The sequence below is a fragment of the Lepidochelys kempii genome, chromosome 15 (genome assembly GCF_965140265.1).
Source record: "Lepidochelys kempii isolate rLepKem1 chromosome 15, rLepKem1.hap2, whole genome shotgun sequence".
Lineage (NCBI taxonomy): Eukaryota > Metazoa > Chordata > Testudines > Cheloniidae > Lepidochelys > Lepidochelys kempii.
This window is the reverse complement of record NC_133270.1, coordinates 1,505,947-1,528,317: the sequence shown is the minus strand read 5'-3', so window position 1 is coordinate 1,528,317 and position 22,371 is coordinate 1,505,947. Positions and strand designations below refer to the sequence as shown.

The 22,371-nt window shown below is 47.9% G+C and overlaps 1 protein-coding gene across 1 annotated transcript in view; it reads left to right on the top strand.

Moving 5' to 3' along the window:
• CABP7 (calcium binding protein 7) overlaps positions 1-22,371 on the top strand; it is an 80,866-nt gene that overhangs the window by 52,391 nt on the left and 6,104 nt on the right. The window contains exons 2-3 of the mRNA XM_073312516.1: positions 13,387-13,530; positions 21,717-21,829. Coding sequence (XP_073168617.1) covers positions 13,387-13,530; positions 21,717-21,829 — 257 coding nt within the window. The remainder of the gene's footprint in view (positions 1-13,386; positions 13,531-21,716; positions 21,830-22,371) is intronic.

Below are 22,371 nucleotides of genomic sequence, written 5' to 3'. Positions count from 1 at the left end.
GACGTGTTTCCCTGCGATTGGCTCCCTGGCAGCAAGCTGTCTCAGAGACCACTAGGTTTGGTGGTCAACACGCATCCACACAACCGACTGGGTGAACACTGGCTTGCCATGTATCTGGTGGAGCGTAACCTTGGAGAGTTTTTTGACTCATACGGGCATCCCCCAAACAGTGTGTTCTTTCCTAAAAGCATTATGAAATTTTTAAACAAAAACGCCACAGACGTGTTTCACAACAGACAATTACAAGACCCCAGCTCCGTCGCCTGCGGCGATCACTGCCTGTTTTTCTTACACCATCGTAGCAAGGGTTTATCTTTTGACCGGATTTTAAAATTGTATTCTAATGACTTAGTGCAAAACGACCGGATGGTGATGAATTTTGTAAAAAATAAATTTAAATACTTGGCCATGCCTAGCCTTGCTCAAAGCATGTTTCAACAAGCCCAGACATATGTATCTTGCAACGCTTTTCATAGTCATGTTACCCAATAAAGCACCCCGGTATGGGGTTTAAAGACAATCTATGTTTGTCATGTTTTTTTTTTAAAAAAAACAAAACACAATGACCCAATTCAGAAATGTTTTATTTAAAGCAAAACATTACCAGTTTAAAAAAAAATAGAACGTGAAAAAGATCACAAACTGAGCCATTCGGCTCTTTTAGCCAATTTTCATTTTTAGATGGCAAAAAAGGGGTCACTGTTTCTTGGTCCACACCGGTGTCTGCAATCGAGGCCTTGAGGTGTTCCAAAAGATCTCTGTTGGTCGCGTTGCCCATAACGGAAGACAGTATGTTCAGTTCTGCCATGGCATTCATAAACACATCCCATCCTTTAGGTACATGTCTGCTAGGAACAGAGCGCGTCTGGGTAACGGCCCTGACTAAGTCGAGCATGTTAGAACCATTAACCACAGAGCCTTTGTACACAAAAGACCCTTTATCCGTCCATGAAGAAATGTTTTTATCTTGGCCCAGCTTATTTAGAAATACTGATGCATTTTTCTTATAACACTTATTCACGTTATCCAACACCTCCTGAGCAGCAGAGTCTGAGGTCTTTGGTGTTTCGGAGGGTTTGGCAGTCACACTCTGTTCCTGTTCTGGTAGAAACAGACTTATTTTTCCTTTGTCCACATCGCTCTGCTTCACGTACGTTAGGTACCTTTGAAGCACAGTGCTGTAAAGTTTAGCCTTTTCATATTCACCTAAGTCAGTTCTTTGAAGAACAGATTTCATTTCAGCATCCAGTAAGCGTGTTGCGGTCATTCTGATATTTTCCTCTGCCGGAGCAGGAGCGCTTAATTGCTCCAATTGCCGGCTGGGCACCAGGTACATTTTTTCTGCATACTCCATTATCGATTAGTTAAAAGCCCCGTTATCAGAGGGATAGCAAAACTTAACAGGGGTCCGATAAACCCCCCAGACTGCTTCACCAGATGCTTCTTTCTTTTAAGTGAAACCCTTTTATTACACAAAGTTTTTATAAGCATGTGTTTCTTTTTCAGCACACGCACTTGCTTCTGTGTTAAATGTACGTTTCCTTTTAAGGTGTTGAGCGCTATTTCTGAGATGGCTGCTACTAGATTGTCAGAGGCCGAGCACAGTATAGCCCTCCTTTGCTGCGGGGACGATTTGCTAAGTAATTTTAAAAGGCTCAGGTTTCTTTTCATGCAGCTAGACATGTTTTCAGTCAGCAACCTCGGCTGTTAAAAAGGGGCCTGCCAATAATTCATCTCTTTTTATACTGGGCTGTTGTTCTTTTTAAAGTATAAACTGCCGGCCAGTCTGGAGGGAAAAGACCAGTTCTTAGCCTATAAGCTTCTGGAGTGGAAGCATTTAAATCCAGCACCAGGTAGCCATAAGGCCTTTTGGTAGCATCCTCAAAAGCTTCAAGAAAGAACTGAGCTTTGCCGGGGTCCATTTGCCGAGCGAGTGTAGCAATTTGTAATCTGTCCCTGGGGTTTTTGAACAGAACCATGTACTTTGTGTTTCGGTTAATAGTGCGACTCTTCTTTCCCTGGCAAAATACGTTCTGAACTATATACATAATGCTCAGGTTCCTGTGATGCACGTACTTGGTAAAGGCTTTCTCGATTTCATCGCTTTCACAAGCGGAGTTCATCAGATCGTCTATGATAATCATGTTCACTTTATTGGTAGGAAACAAACGGTCATCGTCAAAAGCATCAGGCAGCCCCTCCACAAAATTGATAAAGGGGTATTTACAGAGCAGTTCTTTATACAGAGGTTGCCAACAACTGTAACACCACACAATATTCTCAGGCGTAACAGACAATGTTTGTTTGGCATTATCCAATACATTTTTTATAAAGTAACTTTTCCCGCAGTTACTAGGCCCCGCGAGAATTGCAGAAAAGGGGTGTTTCCACCTCGTATCCATTTTTCAAAAGCTGTAGGGCAGGGTTTTAAACCCTTCTCCTAGGACCCTCTTGTTGTAAACGACTTTCTGTGTTTTTTTTAAGGGTTTTTGTCTCTATTTGCCACTGATTTTTGTTTCTTACAATAGAAGGCTGCTGCACCTCTATCTTTTTTGAGGGGTTTTCTCGCAGACCCATGCAATAGTCCAGGACTAGATCTTTCAAACTGTCAAAGTTGATCTTTTCATAGTTTGCTACGTTCAGGGTAATACCTTTGACCTTCATACAGACCTCCTGACAGTTTATACCCATATGTTTTTGGGCCTGCCAACGAAAACTCGGTGATGTGTTGATCTGGTGGGATCTCGCTCGTGAGGACCCCTAAATAATCCCCCAGAGGGGGATTCCAGGCCCCCTCCATTTTCACAAATATCACTGAGTCAGGGTCGGGGTACAGGCACCACTCTTGTAACCCGTCTAGGAGGCTGTATAGCTCTAAGCGGGCATAAGCGGTGGGGAAACAAGCTATGAAAATGTTGGTATTCCCAGAGACAGAATAACGGTCTTTTGGGTGCTTCCAAGATACGCACACTGTTTCATCGTCGATAAACTCACAGGATGAAACCTCGTAGCTGGGGGAAAATAGGTACTGAAAGAGTTCGTCGGGGTCTCTCATGATGCTGGTATTGAGTAGGTTGGTTTTTTGGCCGAATTTACCCCACAGAGAATTTAAAAACAGTTTAGCAATTTGGCGTTTAGCGGGGTTTAGCCTGATCTCGTGTCGGTGTAAAAGCACGCCTTCTTTTTGGTAGAAATCGTTAACATACTTATTTTGTTTGTTTTCGTCTGTGCCCCAGCTGGGATACCCTGAAGCCTCTTGTTTCTGGCAGAGGTGTAATTTTATGTATTCTGAAAAGAGTTCATCAGATTTTTCATTAAAATGCCAGATTTCATAGATTTTAGCCACCGCGTACCCCTTCGCTATGGCCGCGTTCAATTCCACCGTGCACCAAGTCCCCAGGATGGCCCTCTCCTCGTCAGCGTGGGTGCACGTCTCCTGCTGCTCGGTTTCCGTGCAGGTTCGGCATAGTGGGAACATAAGCTTGCTGCCCACTCTGACAGGTAACAATGGGAAAAAGAGGCCTCATGGGGGGTACACTTTAACTTTTGCAATTCCAAAATAATTTGCAAGGGGTCCAAATTTGTCATAAACTATATCAGGGTGCCCAATAGGGTAGTCTTTGGTTTTGTTTACAAAAGGGTACAAGCTGGTAAAATCATAATAGTGGATTTCTTCGCCGGGATCAAGTTTATAATATAGACAGATGGCGTTTGTCCTCCCCCCAAAAAAAGCATCCCTAGGCATGAGAGGCTGGGGTAACTGGGCTCGGTTTAAAAAGCTCGCAAGCTCCCTGTCTGTTTCTTTCATCATCACCCACTTGTGCTCCCAAAGAGTCCTCACTACAAAACCAAGCTGTTTTAGATAGTCGGTCTTGAGCTGCGTCTTGTAATAAAGAAATCCAAAAGTTGTACCCATCATAGGGTTTTGTGCTTTTTCACAATGACAGGCGACACAGCCGTGAAAAAAACACCCATTAAACTCAAAGGCTGTGTGTACCCCGTCAATATTAACATAACAGTCTAAAAAGTAGGGGCCTACCTTTAGTTCCCCACCCTGTAAAGCGTGCCGTATTTGTATATTTTCTTTTTGAGAGATATACAACAGCCACTGGATAGATGGGGTCGAATATCTCTTTTTCTGTCTGTGATAGTTGTCTGGAGGGAGAAGAGCTACCGCGTTAGGCTCCAAAAACATAAACCTGTACATAGCCATGCAGATGGATGCCAGCGTTATGTACCGGAACGGATCTATACACAGTTTTATCTCGATGAATTTACTGGGTTCTCTTTCTACTAGATCGACCTTCTCCATCATATTCATAATTTCTTTTCTGTATAGGATACAAGCCTGTCTTAAAATTTTTACATCCTGCTGGCAGTAATACACAAGCTCTTTCTGCAGGTCAAAAGTCTCAGATCTGTGGTCTTGATACCAGTTGAGAAACTCTGCTTTTTCCCTGGGCATCATGCTTTCTACACCGTAGTGCACCACACCGGGCATAGGCCCCACATAATTTTGATTTTCTAAAGTGTTAAAAAAATGTGGAAAATACCCTTTGCAACCTTCAAACCCCATCGCCTGTGGGAGCTTGCTAAGCTTCATGGGCAAGAAGTTTAAAGAGTCTATAAAACAAATGCCCAGGGCCTTAACTTCCACGCACATTAATTTACTACCCTGAGCGATCAATTCTATGCACATCTTTTCCTTCAGTAACTGTCTAACGCAGAAATACGCATCATAACCTTTGGAATTGTGCGCTAGGAACGTGTAGTCCCGGAACTCTTTGCCAATAAAGGTCTTAACAAACATAGAAAGACATTCGTCACCCTTAAATTCCCAGAATTTTTCCGGCTTTAGGGACATTGCAAAAATGTAATTGGGAGTGTGCAACCCAGTCTCCTGCATGCATTCAAAATCATAAAAAATATACTTTTCTGATGATTCAGGCTTTCTAAGGCTGCCCATAAAACAGAGGTGAATGTCTACATCTCCAACGATCAAACCCTGACACTGCTTACAGCGCCTCCCTTTACACCTGTGCCGCTTGTCCACGTACGCCTGACACTTATCGCACAAAGTTTTAGACAGGCATTCAACTTGGTTTTTTGAAGCACAATTGACATGTCTGTCTAAACACTCTTTGGACCGACAATACAGTTTACAGCTAGGACACCTCCGCTGCACACCCACGTTGTCAGAGCACGTTGCGCTCAAGCAGAGACGGCAACGATACCTGCAAGAATGGTCGTGACTGTGCACCGTGTGGCAAAACTCACAGTAATTTTTTGCTCCGAACAACTTTTTCACATCCAGAACCCCATAGTAATGTTCATCGTGCAACAGGATGAATTAAGTCTTAGGGTACACGGGGCCCCCCCCGTTTTAAAAAAACCCCAGCCACCTTTCACCGCATACAGCACCACCTGTATGTTAACTCCTAAATGCTGTTCAAACTTCGCTACGTCACTGAGCAGAACCTTTTTTTGATCTGACCACCCCAGTTTCTCATGCAACTTTCTCACCTCTGCTAACAATTCCGCATCCATAGATTTATGACCAGCCATGACGGCCAAGAGCCCACCCGCAAAACATAGATTGGTACCGGTGTAAGTCAGGTCTACTAAACATCGTCTGTTTTTATGAATAATCTGACTACTAAGGATAGAATTTAAAACTCTTCGAGCACCCCTACCCCTATTTTTTACAACTGTCACAACGAGGCGCAACGTACCATCGAGATGCAATTCTCTATTGCTCTGAAGCAGCTTTGAAGTCTGATTTAAGAAATCCTCAGCCGACAGCTCATCCCTAGTTCTTCTGACCGAAACAAGTGGTTAGTTAAATGACGGCTCTCTAAACGTAACTGTACGTAATCATCAGGGCCTAGCCTACCATTAACGTCATCAAGAATTAGCTGTATCCCTCTGTGTATGGCTTCAACAGCCTGTTGAGCTGAATTTATTTGCTCAAGATGGACAAAACGAAACTCCTCACAATACACTGACCCCCCAAATCTAGGTAATTCACGTTGCCAACTTCTTACTCTCTCCCATATACACTTCTGCATTTTCAAGGTTACTTGGGGCTTCCTCTACGGAACCATCAATGGCATCTTCTACATCAGATACTAATTGAGAGTCAGACTCTGAGACGCCCCCATGAGGGTCATTGGGAGTAGATGGGACCTCGTCTAGAGAGCCCTCTGGGGAATTTTCTAAACCAGAGTCTGATTTCACCTCCCCATTTTCAGACATGCCAGTTTGAGACCTCTGGTAGGGGGCACCTCTTTTTGTTTTTTTTCCCTCATTACCTCTTTAGCCCTTTTTAAAATTTTTACAGCGACCCTGGCCTGGAATTTTTTGGCAGCCATCTGTTTATCCCCCAAGCACCATCCGCCCTTTTGTTTACACATGAGCTGATGTGCACCCTTGAGGGTACCCCTTTCCACACCTAGTCATGCCTGATCAGAGCCACCCTTTCCAGCCCCCCTTTCTTTTAGGCCCCCTGAGGATTCAGCGTCCATCAGTTTTTTGAACAAAGCATCATATTTTTTCCAAATCTTTTTAGAATGCCGTAGTTTTAGACCCCCCGAGGATACAGCGTCCATCAGTTTTCTGAATGAAGCATCAAACTCTTCCCAAATACTAGAATATGGGGGATCTGTGACAAGCTTATGGTTTTGGGAGAATGGCTTGTCAGTCCTTAGTTTTTTATTCACAACCCCTAGAGTGCCCACTCCGGGTTTGTGAATGTGGGCGTTTTCGCTCACAGTTTTCTCAGGGCTTGGCGTGGCGGTGGCCGCTGAGGAACTGGAGTTGTGTTTGCATGGATTTTTTTACCAGAGTGTTTTGTTTTGTCCTTGGGTTTGACGTAAATGAGGTTTGGACTGGGCTGATGCTTCATCTGCACTCTTGTGCTGTTTTGCATTGTTAAAGGTCTCAAAGCAGATTCCTGGTTCTTTGGTGGTTCTCGGGGAGGGGTCCTTGTAGCTCCCACTACAGCCTTGTCAGAAGGGCTGCATATGCCTGATTGGGGCAGGGGGGGAAAAAAAAGCATTTTACAAAAATGTAACTTTGCCAGCTTTCTCACCCACACCTATGTATGTACTTCAAATACAAAACCTCATAAATTAACCAGACTAATAAGCAAAATATATTTACCAGGCTTCATCCATCCATCTGTCACTGATACTTGTGAATTTTTCTTTTCAGTTGTCTCTTTCCTTTTTCTTTTGAGCATTTTTACCCGCTCATGTTTTGACCGTGCTGTAAAGCAAACAACATTCTAATAAAATACATGAAACTGTCTAGTAAACTTTAAAATAAAATAAAAATTATCCATTAGGATGTTTTTTCTATTTTAAAAAGTCATAGCTTTAAAACAAAATAATCCATTTCAGGCTGTACAACAAACACAGGTTTTGAGTTTATTTCTACCTCTTTGAAAACAACCCCCACAAATATTTTTTTTTAAAAATTCATCTCATTTTGCAAAGTAAAAACCCTATTAATTGGAAACACACCATCACCTTCAGTTTGTACACATATACTTTTTAAAAACCACCTATGTTTTACACACACACACACACACACACACACACACACACACACAGAGTTTAAAACACTGTTTGCAACAAAATACTTTTCAATAAACCCACATGCTTTTAAAAAGACCCCTGGTTGTTCTGTCCCCCGCCCCACCCCAGCCATGTGTGCTTGGGGTCTTTGGGGTAAAAAAACAAGCCAAAATGTTAGTTAGTATTAGCTCCCAAATCCCTATTCAACCTATGTAATACCTGAAGTTATTAAGCATAACTACAGTTAAAAATGGTTTTTACCTTGGCCTGGCGATGAACTGCACCTTAAAGTTACTGGCTCCATGCTAAACAGATCACACTGCAATAAAGATATGCACCATTATTTACTAAGACAGCATGGCCAAAGAATGGCATTTTATATATATATATATATATTTTCAGAGTTTAAAAAAAACAGGGAACATACCTTCACTTGCAGTCCAGCAGCAATTCAAGAGAGTTTCTGTTGAAAGAGACAGTCTCCAAGCTACCTGAGGTTTTTTTTTTTTTTACACCATCCTAGCTCTTTTGTTTCAAAATAGTTAGCAGGTTGATTGGATCACCCCTCCCTAACATTCCCTTTTGTGATTGGGGGTGGGGAATAAGTTTTCTGCACAATTGGGCTGCTTTTCTTTTTTTTCTTTTTTAAGTTCAAATACTTTTTGGTTTTTCCCCCCTGTAGGGCCTTGTTACAGTAACCATTTCAAGTGAGGGGCCCTTTGCAGACATCAATGAATGTCTTGGAGCTTGTTTTTGTTTTTAAAAACATGTTTCTTTCAGGCTTAAAGTTTGGTGGGGTGGGGGTGCTTTCTATAAAAAGTGCCCCGTGGCCTTCAACCAACTCCTGGGCCATATTTAAACTGGCCTATAGTGTTCCACCAACTCCAGGGGTTATATTTAAACTGTCCAATAGCATGTGCGAACTCCTTTCATTTCATATTAATCAGAACTCACCATCCTCACCCACCCACCTCCCTTACTATGGGTGCACCCCCATCAAAATTAACCCTATGGCAACAAGGGTGAGTAATCACAGTCACCCTGGCTATTCAGTGTGTGTGTGTGGGGAGGGGGGGTTAAACCCGTTCAGTTCAACAGAATAAGTCAGCTCTATTGTACTCAACCACATGTCTGAACCATCCCTGTTTGTTTTATTGTAAACACATTTTTAGGATATTTTTCCCCCTCCCACAACATACATTTCAGCTTTTTTTTTGCTGTAAATGGGTCTCTCTTACACAAAAGACACAAGTTCTCACAAACAATTTTTTTTTAATTTAAAAGACATACAGCTCCTTGAAAACAAACCAAGATGCTCCATTAAAAAAAGAAAGAAAGAAAAAAAACTTTAAGCTCCCTTAAGGGCCAGAGACCTTTTAACAAAAATACAGATAGTCACAAAGCCCTTTTCAATAGATTTTTTTTAAAATTTACAGCTACCCAGTTTTATATCGCATGTTTGGCCCCTCACCATTTTCTAACTTAATCCTTTTAGATTTCTTACAAATAGGCTTTTTCTTAAGCAGGGTTCTGTAACTTTTTGTGCGGACGGTCAATATAACGCTCTAAGCAGGCATCTTCCAGTTTGGTCATTTTCTTTAAAACATGGTCAGGGTCTCCACTGAATTGCACAGCATTTATCAAGGTCACCCCTTGTGCTAAATGTTCTTGGGTTAGGCACAGACATTGCATAGCATAACCTATGGCAATAACAGTGTTTAATAAGCTTTCCAAGCACAGCTCAACACACAGGCCCCGGAGCTTGCAGTTTATATCCACTGAAGTCCAAGTCACACAGTCATGGTGCCGCTGGCCTGGTGCATCTATGACACAGCACTCACAATCTTCAAAAAGCTTTTCCCTAAGACAGTGATTAAGAACAGCATAAACAGCAACGCGTACAATAGTCCGCATGACTTTTTTACGCTCACAATGTGACACTGGCTCAGTCAGTTCCATGCCACGCCTCCTCCTAAACTCCTCATAGCCGTCATCCTCGGAGTCCTCTTCAACATTTTGTATCGGCGTTGAGCAAAAACAAGGTGGGCCCGGTTCATCTTTGCTGCTTGGTGCAACGCTGTCCAGGGTCTCTGGGTCCTCTAGAAAGGCATCGTAGAACTGTCGAGATTTTTTTTTTTTTTTTTTAGAAAAGAAACAGCGTAAGCACCCCGCCGCTTGGTTTTTGATTTACACAGTCCCTGGTTCCTAGCCCCGTTACACCCCCAACCTCGACCGTCACCTCTTAAGCATTCATTTACCTGAGTGTTGTCTCTTCCGTTCATCTTGTCCACTAGTGACTTCCCCGAGCTGCGATCACCTTCTTCCTCCAGGGGGGTGGACAACAAGAGGCCATCACGCTCATCGCGGGGCCCCACAAGCGGCTGTGTTTCAGGGTCCAGGGTATCCCTCAATGGCTGGGCCAAAGGGCTCCCCTCAATCCCCCCTCCTCCTCGGAACTGTCGCTGATGTAGCGCTTTCTCTGTGGTTTGTCGAAGGCCCTCGGGGCTAAAACAAAGTCTGAAGTTCTCACGGGGGTGGTGAAGGAGTCCATGTTTCCACGATTTGTAAAACACGCGCTCTTGGTAAAAGACAGCCTCTTCCGCCCGACGCTGGGACTTATGGGGTGATGGTGCTGCACTCTGATTGGCAGAGGGGTCACATGCCCCTCTTTTGGGCAGTTCACCCCGTCCCCGAACATGCCCTATTTTGGTCAAATCTGGTCTCCGGGCAGCCTGATTGGTAGAGGTTGGTGGGAGGAGTCGTTAGAGGGGTCACACGCGAATCGTTTCCGGTCGGGTCACCCCACCCCGGAACTCATCCTGATTGGTCAAATCTCCTCTTGGGGAGGTCCTACAGGGGTGAAACCCCTCTTGATTGGTAGAGGGTTGGGGGCGGAGTCATTAGAGGGGTCACAAGACCCACTTCCGGACGGGTCATCCCTGCCCCAGAACTCGCCCTGATTGGTCAAAGCTCCTCTTGGGGGAAGTCCTACAAGGGAAAACCCCCTCCTGATTGGTAGAGGGTGGGGGGAGGAGTTGTTAGAGGGGTCAAGAGGCGTGGTCAAGGGGTCAAGGGGTGGGGTTATGGTTTGATTGACAGTAGGGCCCTTATACTACTGTGCTACACTTAGGAAGAAAAACTGGCTTGGCAGCAGCACTACTGAGAAGTATCTGGGAGCTCTGGTGGATCAAGTCCTCAACATGAGTCAAGACTGCGAAGCTGTTGCCAAAAAAAGCAAATGCAGTGTCAGCCTGCATTAGCAGAGGTGCAGCATGCAAGTCACAGGCAGGGATAGCGCCGCTATACTCGGCACTGGTAGGCCTCCGCTGGAGGCCTGTGTTGATTTTGGTCACTAGTGTATGGAAAGGCTGTCGAAAAACTGGAAAGGAACCAGAGGTGAACAACAAAGATGATCAAAGGGATGGAATGCAGGCTATATGAGCTAAGGCTGAAGGAACTGAATATGTTTATGTAACCCTTCTGCCAGGTGGAGTCAGCAGCAACCAGGGCCAGGTTTGATATCTAGGGGTTCCTTTCCCAGTAACCTGGGAAAATTACACACCACCCCTGGGTGCCTCTGAGAGGCAATACTTCCCCTCTCACAAGCATAGAGTCTGAATGTAGAAAAGAAACTTTTAATGAAAGGAGGGAAGTCACCCAACATTAGTTAGGGAAAATGCCACAAGCAGGATTTATAATCATAAAGCTGTGAGCAGGATGCCCACCCCAGAGTGCATGGGGCAGAGCCTTCCGCCTGATCTTGAGTCCAACAACCGAAAGTTACTTTTCTGTGCCCCTCTCTGCTCCCTCACCACACCCCACTCACAGGGGTTGCCCTTGGTCAGAGAGGACCCCCAGGGTTCAGAGGTGCATCTGTGTGAGTTCACCTCCCACCCAGGGAAGAAGGCACCTGGCTTGCTTCAGCAGCTGAGCACTTGCTTTGGCTGGCTGCCCTGCCAGCTGCAGTTCCTCTCCCCTGGCTGTCCTGCCAGCCCCGGCTCCTCACTGCCTCACCAGCTGACTGTGAGTCCCCTTCTGCTGCTACTTGCCTTTCTGCTGCGACCTCTGCACATCAGTCTCTTCATAATTTTGAGCTCTTTGCAGACTGGGAAGAAACTGCCTCACCTCAAGTGATTTTGTTCTGATTGAATATTTAAAACAATAAAGAGGTTTCTAATGAAGCCTATATAGCTCTTTATTTGAACAGTGGGGAGGAACAGACTAAACCAGTCTGGAAAGGACCACACACCTCCTGGCTAGAACACCTGTCCCCCACCCCTCTTACTTCCACAGGCCTCTGGCATTCAAGCCCCTGGCTTAACGAGGTCCTTTCAGCTGAGGATGACCCCCTCATTTGGGACAGGTTAAGCACAGTTCTGCTCCCCTATATTCACAATAACACCAAAATTGGTAACAGCATTTCACTACCCCTGCATTCAGTACTAAGGTGATTTGTAACCCAACACCAGCCAAAGTTGATCACTCTGAGCAACACATCACTCTACCTGCTGGATAACTAAGCAGAGTAGGTATGTTCATGTAAATACAGTTTGCTCTTGAAGTCTCTCCCTCTCCCAGCTAGTTGTCAGGGAAGAATTCAGCAGACCCTGTTTACATTTAGTTTGGAAAAGAGAAGATTAAGGGAGGACATTATAGCAGTCCTCAAATACTTGAAAGGCTGCCATAAAAAAGATGGAGAAAAGTTGTCCTCTCTTGCCACAGAGGGCAGGACAAGAGGCAACGGATTCAAACTACAGCAGAGCAGATTTAGAAGAAATCTCAGGAAAAACTCTGTACCTGTAAGAACAGCAGGACAATGGAACAGACTGCCTAGGAAGGTCATGGAAGCTCCTTCCCTGAAGGTTTTCAAGAGGAGGCTGGAGCCATCTGTCTTGGGTGGTTTAGATACAACTCTTGCATCTTGGCAGGGGATTAGACTAGATGACCCTTGTGGACCCTCCTAACCCTATGATTCTAAATTGGTAGAATTTTTCTACCTTGTTCCCTGCAACTCAAGCAGGTGGGTCTGGAGTGAGAGGTTCCTCCCAAACCTAGTGGGTGTGTGATGCTCACAGTTGGAACATTCACATAACCCTTTTTTAGACATGCACTCACTCAGAACTCAGTAAATACCCAGGGTGCAAACACAACAGGGATGACTCCGCTCCATGGTTATTGGAAATGAAGCCACTGAACAGCAACAAGATGCTTTCAAAGGGCTGCAGCCAGTGGGCTGAAGCTGGCGGTTGACATGGTGTAGTGAACACACTGAAACACCAGGGAATGAGCCACTCTCCAGGCATCACTGTAACAACGTCATTAGGCCAGAGCCAGTGAGATTGTGCCTGAAAAAGCTATTTTTAAGATTGGTTATTTTTCAACAAATAGGTGTTTAGGCACCTAACTTCTATTAATCACCATGAAAATTAGGCATCTAAATACCTTAGAGGCTCTGGGCTTTGGTCTCTCTGCCCCAGTTTCTCATCTGTACTCTGGGGATAATAGCTCTGCTCTGCCTCCTGGGAACATGTGAGGACAAACCTGTTAGAGATCGTGAGGTGCTCAGGGACTGGTGCCGGAAAAGGACTCTCGACAGATAATGCTGTGAGTTTAAGCAGCACATTTCCAGCTGAAGATCCCACCCCTACAAGACAGCAGACATTCCCAGTGAGAGTCACTGCCATGCCGAGGGGGTGGGGTGAATAGGACCCCTGTCTGTACCACCCCCTGGGAGTCAAATCCCCAGGGCTCAGGTGGGTGAAGGGGCAACCTGGCTGCCAGGCTCACTCACTCCCCTCCCTCTCCACAGAGATCCGGGAAGCCTTCAAAGTGTTTGACCGGGATGGGAATGGCTTCATCTCTAAGCAGGAGCTGGGCACAGCCATGCGCTCTCTGGGCTACATGCCCAATGAGGTGGAGCTGGAGGTCATCATCCAGCGGCTGGACATGGATGGTAAGTCTCACCTCTCCTGTCTCTTCTGCCCCTGGGTGTGGCACTGCTCCTCAGACCCTAGGACCTTCCTGGGACCCACCCCTGTGACAGGCCTGCCCCTCATTCCCTTGAGACTTCTCCCACATTCCTTCCTACTCCATCCTCTCTCCCTCTTTCAGCCCCATCCTCTGTTCTCTTTGGAGGGCAATGTCTCTGGTCCCCAGCACCCCTGCTCTTAGTACATGGGGCTAGGCATGGACCTGGTGTGCAAAGCAGAAAGCCCAGCAGGGGAGGCAGCAAACCAGGGCTGTCACAAGAGGCCAGCACTTCCCCAGGAGTGAGCATGGCTGGACTGGGAGAGGGTGTGGCCAGGGAGGCTAGGGGACGCCCTCCCAGGGACAGGGATGGCAGAAACACTGCCTGCCCCCTGGGGGTGACTCCCCCCTTCCTGGATGCTATCTTCCTGTGTCCGTGGGGTGACTCCAGCCCAGAGGAGCAGAGATGGCAGGGCCAGGAAAGCCCTCCTGCGTAGCCCATTCTGATTCCCTATCCAGGCAGGACATCTCACTGCCTCGCTGGGGTCTGGGTACCTGCAGCATCTCAGCCAGCAGGGAGAGTCACAGACCACAGAAATGGAGTCATAGGTGCTGGAACTAGGGATTCTGGGGAGGCTGCTGCACCTCCTGGCTTGCAGTGGTTTCCATTATATCCAGGGTTTACAGTTTGGTTCCAGGGCTCTCAGCCCCCCTCTATACAAATTGTTCCAGCCCCCCTGTGTGGGATCGCAATCTACCCAGCTCAGCCTGCTCCCCATGACCCCATACTGTCACAATCCCATTACCCCGAGCAAACCCCACTCTGCCAGAGTGTCCCTTTGCTCTCTCCACTGAATTCCTCACTCCCTCTCCTACCATTGTTGTCATCTCTCTCCAGTTAGCTTTCTTTCACATTGTCTTTCTCATTTTGGGTTTCTCTCCAGCTCCCTCTCCCACCACCTCTTCATCTTTCACTTTCTCTCAGCCCCCCCCCCATTCACTGGCTCCATCTCTCATGGCTCCCTGGCCACCTCTCAGGGTCCCTCATACCCCCCCCCGCCAAGTAACTCTCATTGACACATACCCTGCAGCGGGTAATTGTACCCCTTATCATTCTCCTCCTCCTTTATCTCTCTCCCTCCCTCCTGTGCCGCTCCATTCTGTCTTCCTGCACTCCGCTGTCTCGCTGGTGTGACTCTGATGCAAGCCACATTGCCAAAGCGATCACAGATTTGATGTCGCCAGCTATCAAGGATATTTTCTTTGGGAATGGATCTAATCTCTCTGCTGTAAAAGGCAACAGCTCAATGAAATATGCGCAGGTGTGTGAGTGTGACTGCAACTGTCCGAGTATGGGATAGATATGCTGCCAGAGCTACCTTCCTCCGTAGCCCCTCACGCTGCCTCTGCCCTCTGCCGCAGCAGAGATGGAGCTATGCTGTCAGCTCGCCAGCTCCTGTCTTGGAGGACCTGGGCCAGTGGGAAAGGAAATGCAGCTGATCCACATTCCAGGGGCTGCTCCTTTTCTCTAGTTAGTTTCCATTTTTGCTGCCATCTCCTCATTGCAAGCACCTGATCCTTCTTGCCCTGTTACATTTTAAACATTTGTTAAAAAGGTGGACGGCAGCTGGTTATAGGCCCAGTATTTAGATTTGTGTGAGACGTGGAAATGTGTGTACCGCAGTGCCTTCCGGGACGTGCCCATCACAGGAAAAGTAGCCTACTACTGCTACCAGGTGACGATATCGCTCCTTTAGTTCAAGCGACGGAGCGCTGATCTGAAGGCTTAGGGTTCAAACCCCCTGCTGAGCCCTGTACATGTACACGTACACGTGATGGCTCTTCCATCCGTAGGACTTTTTTTTACTGAAAGCAGTTTTAAATGACACCTTCCCCTGCAGCATGGGGAACAAAAACATCACAGTGCTATGGTCAGCCCCAGAGCCCAGAAGTGAAATTGACCAGCCGACAGTCGTTTCGCTGTCAAAGCTGAGTGCAGTGAAAAAATAAGCAACATGAACAGTGAACAATAAATTAGATTTCAATAAACCCTTTCAGATTTAATCATCTAAAGTGCTCTTGGTAACAAGGATATGAGGAAAATGCAAATATCTGTGTGCGTGCACGTGGACGGTGCCCATTTAGGGAGTCAGCCAGCGTAACATTGGAACCAGAGTGCATTTTGATCTCAGTTTCCTGTGACACCATCTCTCCCTCCCACACCTCTCAAACTGGACCCGGAGTGGAGTCAGCAGTCCCTCCTGTGACAGGAGAGTCCAGGCCAGGACATCGGGAGACCCTGTGTGGTGACCCTGGGCAGTGTGGGCTGGGAGGTGCAGAACCAGAGAGAACTCCAGTGGATGTCTGTGCCCAGCAGCCTTGTAAAAGAATTCCCTTGAACTCATTACAGTTAAGTCCTGTCTCTTCTGCCATGAAGGATCCATCACTTTCCCTTATCTAACTGGTTGTTATCAGAACCCCTGGCACCAGACAGCACTGTGTCATGAGTCTGGGCTTGTTTTATGGATGAGCCTTTGCCCTCCCTCCCAGTCTCACTGTGACCTCCTCCCCTCCAGACTATTCACCATGCTGCCTCTCAGGCCACCTTCATCCTTCCCAGAAACCCTCATCAGCTCCCTTTAGTGCAACAGACTTAGCATCTCCCAAGCCCTGTGGCACCTCCTACATCTCTGACTTTGTCTTCTGCTTTCCAAGCCACTCCCAGGTCTCCTCCCAATCCCCTCACCTTCCTGCCCACCTTCTACCCTGCTGCCCTGTAACCTTGGCAGGGCCTCTCACCATGAACCTCTCACCTACTTCAAGTCTCCCCCTAAAACCCACCTCTTCCAAAAATACTTCCCCCTCCCTCTCCTCCTGGGCCATTGCTTCTCTCATCTGTGTTAGGAGGGGTAGAGAATATCTCTGCCTTTGTAAGGAGCTGGGTACCTCTACAATGCACTATAAATACTTAGTATAAATATTCATCATCATCATCATCATCATGTCGGCTGTGATGATATGTGAGCTTTGTTTAGTGGAATTTAACGTTCTGGTGTGCCTACTAATTTGCAGCCTGTTTCTCAAAGGCTGGGAAGAGCTAGGTGTCAAGGCCCCAGCTCAGCTCTGCTGCACTGGCTTTGATCGGCTCTGCTTCTGTCAGTGCAGCCTCGTGGGCAGCGGTATGATCGCAGATGGTATCATGTAGCCCAGTGAGAGCTGGAGGGGATCAGAGAGCCTTAGGCCTGAGATCCAGAACTGCTGGATTTGTTTCCTTGCAACAGATGATAATGTTACCAAGACCAACAGCAACATAAAGACTGCTAGAGAGATGTATGCCTATTGCATATATACCACACCCTGGCAAGTAAATAAAGGAGGGACTTGGGGTGAGAGTCTGTGCTGGGCCTTCAGAAGGGGCATCCAAGATGGCTTTGAGGTTCTGGGCTGCTCCAGGGGCTCTGTGGCCCCCATCAGAAATTAGAGCAGCCCAAGGGGTGCTCTAATTTATGGAACCCTCCCAAGTGCTGCAGCAGAGCAGAATCCTTATCGAGGGGTGAGCTATGGAGATGCTCCCTCCATGCCAGGGCTTGCAATGGGCACTGTATAAGGCTGGGTATGGCAACTCTGCACCATCCCTGCATTGCAGGCCTCCTTCCCCAGCCCCTTGCTGCACAGTTTCATCCCCTATGCATCAGCACAGCAGCATTTAGACACTGGGGCAAGAGACCAAATCAGTCCCTTTGTTTTTCCACAAAATGGGCTGGACTTTGGTCTCGCTGACATGGGTATTATCTGGAGCAGCTCCACAGAGTGATGGAGATCAGAGGTGGGTCTACAGTCATTTGATCACTTTAAAATCTGCACCTGTTGATCTTTTACTGATCTTGGACCTTAAACAGCATGTTAATTTATTGGACGGTGGTGGGTTCCTAACTTTAAAAAGCCCTTCAGGCAAAACTGCCAGGTCACCATCTCCCTCCATCATTAATTTTTAGTGCCAGCACTGGAGACCAAAGTTCTCTTTATTCACAGGACAGGTACAGAACAGACAAATGCAGGGCAAGCACCCCTCTGCCCTACCCCACCAATGTGGGTCAGCCCTGCCCTGTAGGGGTCCAGTCCTGGGAGAGAGGGAAGTTCAGTCATAGAATCATAGAATCATAGAATATCAGGGTTGGAAGGGACCCCAGAAGGTCATCTAGTCCAACCCCCTGCTCGAAGCAGGACCAATTCCCAGTTAAATCATCCCAGCCAGAGCTTTGTCAAGCCTGACCTTAAAAACCTCTAAGGAAGGAGATTCTACCACCTCCCTAGGTAACGCATTCCAGTGTTTCACCACCCTCTTAGTGAAAAAGTTTTTCCTAATATCCAATCTAAACCTCCCCCACTGCAACTTGAGACCATTACTCCTCGTTCTGTCATCTGCTACCATTGAGAACAGTTTAGAGCCATCCTCTTTGGAACCCCCTTTCAGGTAGTTGAAAGCAGCTATCACATACACACACATACACACACACAACCTGGGAATGTTCCTGGCCCCCTGAGATAGGTTCGGAAATTGAACTCCCTGCATTTGTGGTGTTCTGTTTCCTGCCTCATCGGGCTTGTACAGGGATTGAGAGGTTCCCTTCACACTGGCTCTTTACTAAGAGGATGATTTAGAAAGAGCATTTCAGCCATGTGCACACAGACTGACTTTGTGGGGTATCCACACTCTTCCCTCCTGCACCCTGTGCTCCTCCCTCCAAGTTCCATGCAGGTTGCTACAATGGAGAGGGGATAGTTTTAAACACTGCTCTGTTCCTAAAAGACTCGGCCTCATTAGCTAACATCTTTCCTTTCTGGCCTGGTTAAACGTACAGGTGTTCCAGCTTCCCATCCCCTTCTAGTAGCACTCCTCCCGCAGCATCCCTAGAGCTCGGCTGTCCCACCTTCCCTGGTAACCCCTCCCCAGGTTCTGATCCCCAGCTCCCCACCGGCAATGTCACAGGAGCGCGCCATCTGCTCCAGGCTCTGCTCTCCAGCTCAGCCCTTTCCTTGTGTCTCAGAACCTCAGCAAGGAGGTGGGATCAGAGTTTCTTGTTGACCTTTGCTGGCAATGGTTCAGGGAGCCCTTCAATCTTTGGGTTTTTGTCTGAGTGTCCTCTTAGGGTCTGACCCTGCTGGCGGGCTGCAGTTCTGGGGAGGGCCCTGCTCTCAGTGACAGCTGAAGGAAGCTATCCGTATAAAGGAGAGAATTAATGCTGGCATCCCCTAATAATTTCCCAGAGGCTGCCAGCTCTGCTGGCACAGGCCCCAGATCTCTGGGATGGATATTAACGAGTCCCGGAAGGAGGCTGTAGCCCTGTCTTGCTGCCCACAAGTCTCCAGGATATTGGCCTTCCTGTTGCGTGAGCCCACAAGCACATTCCCCTAATAGGACCTCCATACCTGCTTGCTCTGTGGCAGCGGGGGGAGAGCCAATCGGAGGCTTTTGCACAGTTACTGTGACTCTGAGACTCTAAGGCCGGAAGGAACCATCATGATCACCTAAATCTGACCTCCTGCATATCACAGGCCACAGAGCCCCACCCTCCCACTGCTGTAACAGACCCCTAACCTCTGGCTGAGTTACCGAAGTCCTCAAATCATGATTTAAAGACTTCACATTACAGAGAGTTCACCATTTACACTGGTTTTAAACCTGCAAGTGACCCATGCCCCAGAGGAAGGCAAAAAAACATCAGGGTCTCTGCCAGTCTGATCCAATGCCTGTGTCCTGGGGACATGTCTAAAGTACAGGCAGGTAGGAGAGCTACAGAAATGATCAAAGGTTTAGAAAACCTGACATGTGAGCGAAGGTTTAAAAATGGGCTGTGTTTAGTCTGGAGAAAAGAGGACTGAGGAGGGACCTGATAACATTCTTCAAATATGTTAAGGGCTGTTAAAAAGAGGATAAGCTATTACCAGCAGGAGAGTGGGGTGGGGGGAGGTATTTTTTCATGTTTTGTGTGTATAAAAAGATCTTCTACACTTTCCACAATATGCATCCGATGAAGTGAGCTGTAGCTCACGAAAGCTTATGCTCAAATAAATTGGTTAGTCTCTAAGGTGCCACAAGTCCTCCTTTCCTTTTTGCAAATACAGACTAACACGGCTTCTACTCTAAAAAGAGGATGGCGATCAAGTGTTCTCACAAGATGAGCAGAGGGTCACCTCCAGCTGAGATCATTCCCTATCTCCTCTGCTCATGTCTCTCTCACTTAGGTTGTTCTCTCTTCCTTTTTCTCTGTCCTCTTTATCTCTCTCTCTCTCTCTCCTTCACCCCATTCTGTTTCCCTCCCATCTTTCTGCCTGTCATCTCTTAACATCTCCTCTGCATCACGCTCTCTCCTTCTTGCTTACCCTTCAAGCCACATGATAGGCAAGAGCTCATGCTCACACGAACTCACCAGGTGCCGAGGGTTTAATCCATAGTGCCTGTGTGGCTCACACTATCCCTGCCTCTGTCCCCCAGGCCACCTGCCCCTCCCAGCTGCCACAGATCTTGCTATGCAATGGCATGGATGCTCTGTGCTGTGCTGATCAGTGGGGGACTCCCTAGCACCAACCCAGAGACTGTATCTGGCCCGTTAACAGGGCTGCATTTGGAAATCAGTGTTTGACCCAAGCAGCCCACCCTGCTGGGTGAACTGTGCAAGAGAGCATTCCCACGCACCGCGTCCTCTGAGCCGGGCGACAGGGGGCACAAAAGCCACTGGGCAGAGTTCCGGCTCGTCAGAACTTCAGAGCTGTTTGAAGGGTTCAAAACTGACCCATTTTTCATCTATGCAAAATGTTGTATTTATTTTAAATTGAATATTGAAAACACCACAGACATGGTTATCAAAAAATTAATCTTTGGTAAAACATTTTGACCCAAAATATCGGGGAGGAGGGACGGGCAGGAGCTTTTTTGAAAACAAACCCCAAAAGATTTACTTCCGATTGTAAGCGCTTGGGGCAGGGACTGCCCTTTGCTCTGGGTCTGACCAACGCTTCGCACAACGGGGGCCAGGCCAGGGCCGGGGCTCTGAGATGCTACCTCAACACAAATAATAGTTTGACAGGGTCAATAATTTTTCTTGAAAAAACGACTCAGTCTGGGAAAAGTGCCAGTTTTTCATTGAAAATGAACCTTTCTGTTCAAACCGTGCCAACCTCTCGCCCGCCCAAATCTCACTGCCCCTGTCTCCGGCTGGGCTCCTGCCTCGCAGCCCCCGGGCTGCCCCCACAGAGTGCTTGTTGGCTGTTGAGCCCTGAGCTCCTCGCTCTTTCATCCAAGTTCAGCATATTTTCTTTAGGACACACGATCTGCTGCCTTTCTGCAAGTCCCTGTCTCCACTGCTCCCAGCCCTGGGCCTGATTCTCACCGACACCAGCACCGAGTGGGTGGGAAAAGCTACTCAGTCTGACCGGGAGCATTTCATGCCCCTTTGCACAGGTCTAGGTGTTGGGCAATGCAAATCAGGCCCTCGTTTCCACGTACCCCAGCATCTCTCTCTGCTCAGGACCAGTCTCCCCTGCCCCCACACCTGATTCTCTTGCAATTTCCTTTTATCCCATTCTCCCTTTACCACCCTCTGTCTCTCTCCTCTTCAGTCCCTCATCCATAGCTATTGGGTCCCATAGGGCTTGTGGTGCGGGAGGGGCTAGGGAGGGATTTGGCTTGTTCCCATTTTCCCACAGGCCTCTAGTGCTGGTGCCCCCTGCTGGTGGTTCATGGGAAGAGACAGCACTGAGGGGGCAGGGGTGGATCTCTCCATCCAGGCCTGGGGAACGGGCAGGATGCCCCCCAGCGAATCACACTGGCCATGTCCCCATGCCAGAGATGGAGCCCCTGGATCAGCAGCCCCAGGAGGTCTGTGATTGCCACCCCCCAGGGCAAACCATTAGCATGGGTCAGAAAACAGGGGACCCCTCCCCCTCTCCCCTACCCCCCGACAGTTTGACAACATGGGAAAATCGTTTTGTCGATGTTCTCAGCGGGAAATTCAACTTTTAATTGAAAACAATGTTCCAGTTTGGGCTGAAATCAGTTTGGGTTTGGCTGGAAAACGTATACACACGGCACCAGAGGGGGAGAGAAGATAGAGCTCCAATGAGTGTCCCGCCTGCACCAGGGGAGGTAACTTGTGCCTCTTTCTTTCCCAGGGGACGGGCAGGTGGATTTTGAGGAGTTTGTGACGTTACTGGGGCCCAAGCTCTCCACCTCGGGGATCCCTGAGAAGTTCCATGGCACAGACTTCGACACCGTCTTCTGGAAGGTAGCTGGTGCCCCATCCATGGTCCTCTCCACACCCTGCCTTCGCCCTGACGCCTCCACTTAGATCCCCAAACCTGGGGTGGGAGAATCATGGACACAGAGGGAGAGCAGATCCCAAAGTTACTCCAGGCCTGTTCTCCCCCCAGGTCCCTGGGGATCTGCCATGGAAGGAGCAGCCAGTGCTGGGGGGGGGGGGGGGCAGATGTACCATACAGAGGAGAGAACCTGGTAGGACAGCACCCATGGAAGTTCCTCATTTATGGGGGCCCCAGCAAACAGCCACTGCCTATACCAACCACAGCAGGCTCCGATGTGGACCCTCTCTATTCCAAAGAGCACCGAGGGGCAGCTGAGGGGGTCCGTGCGATCAGGGAGGCCGACAGCCCGAGGGGGCGAGGAGGGATAAAGGGAACGCGGCCGGAGGCAGGACGTGCCCAAGGAATGCTCATGTGCCTCCCTGGGGAACCGACGCTGACCCCGCTGCTCCCACCCTGCCCGTGGTGCCGGCAGCACGGACACGCCGCAGCCTTGTGCCCCACAAGG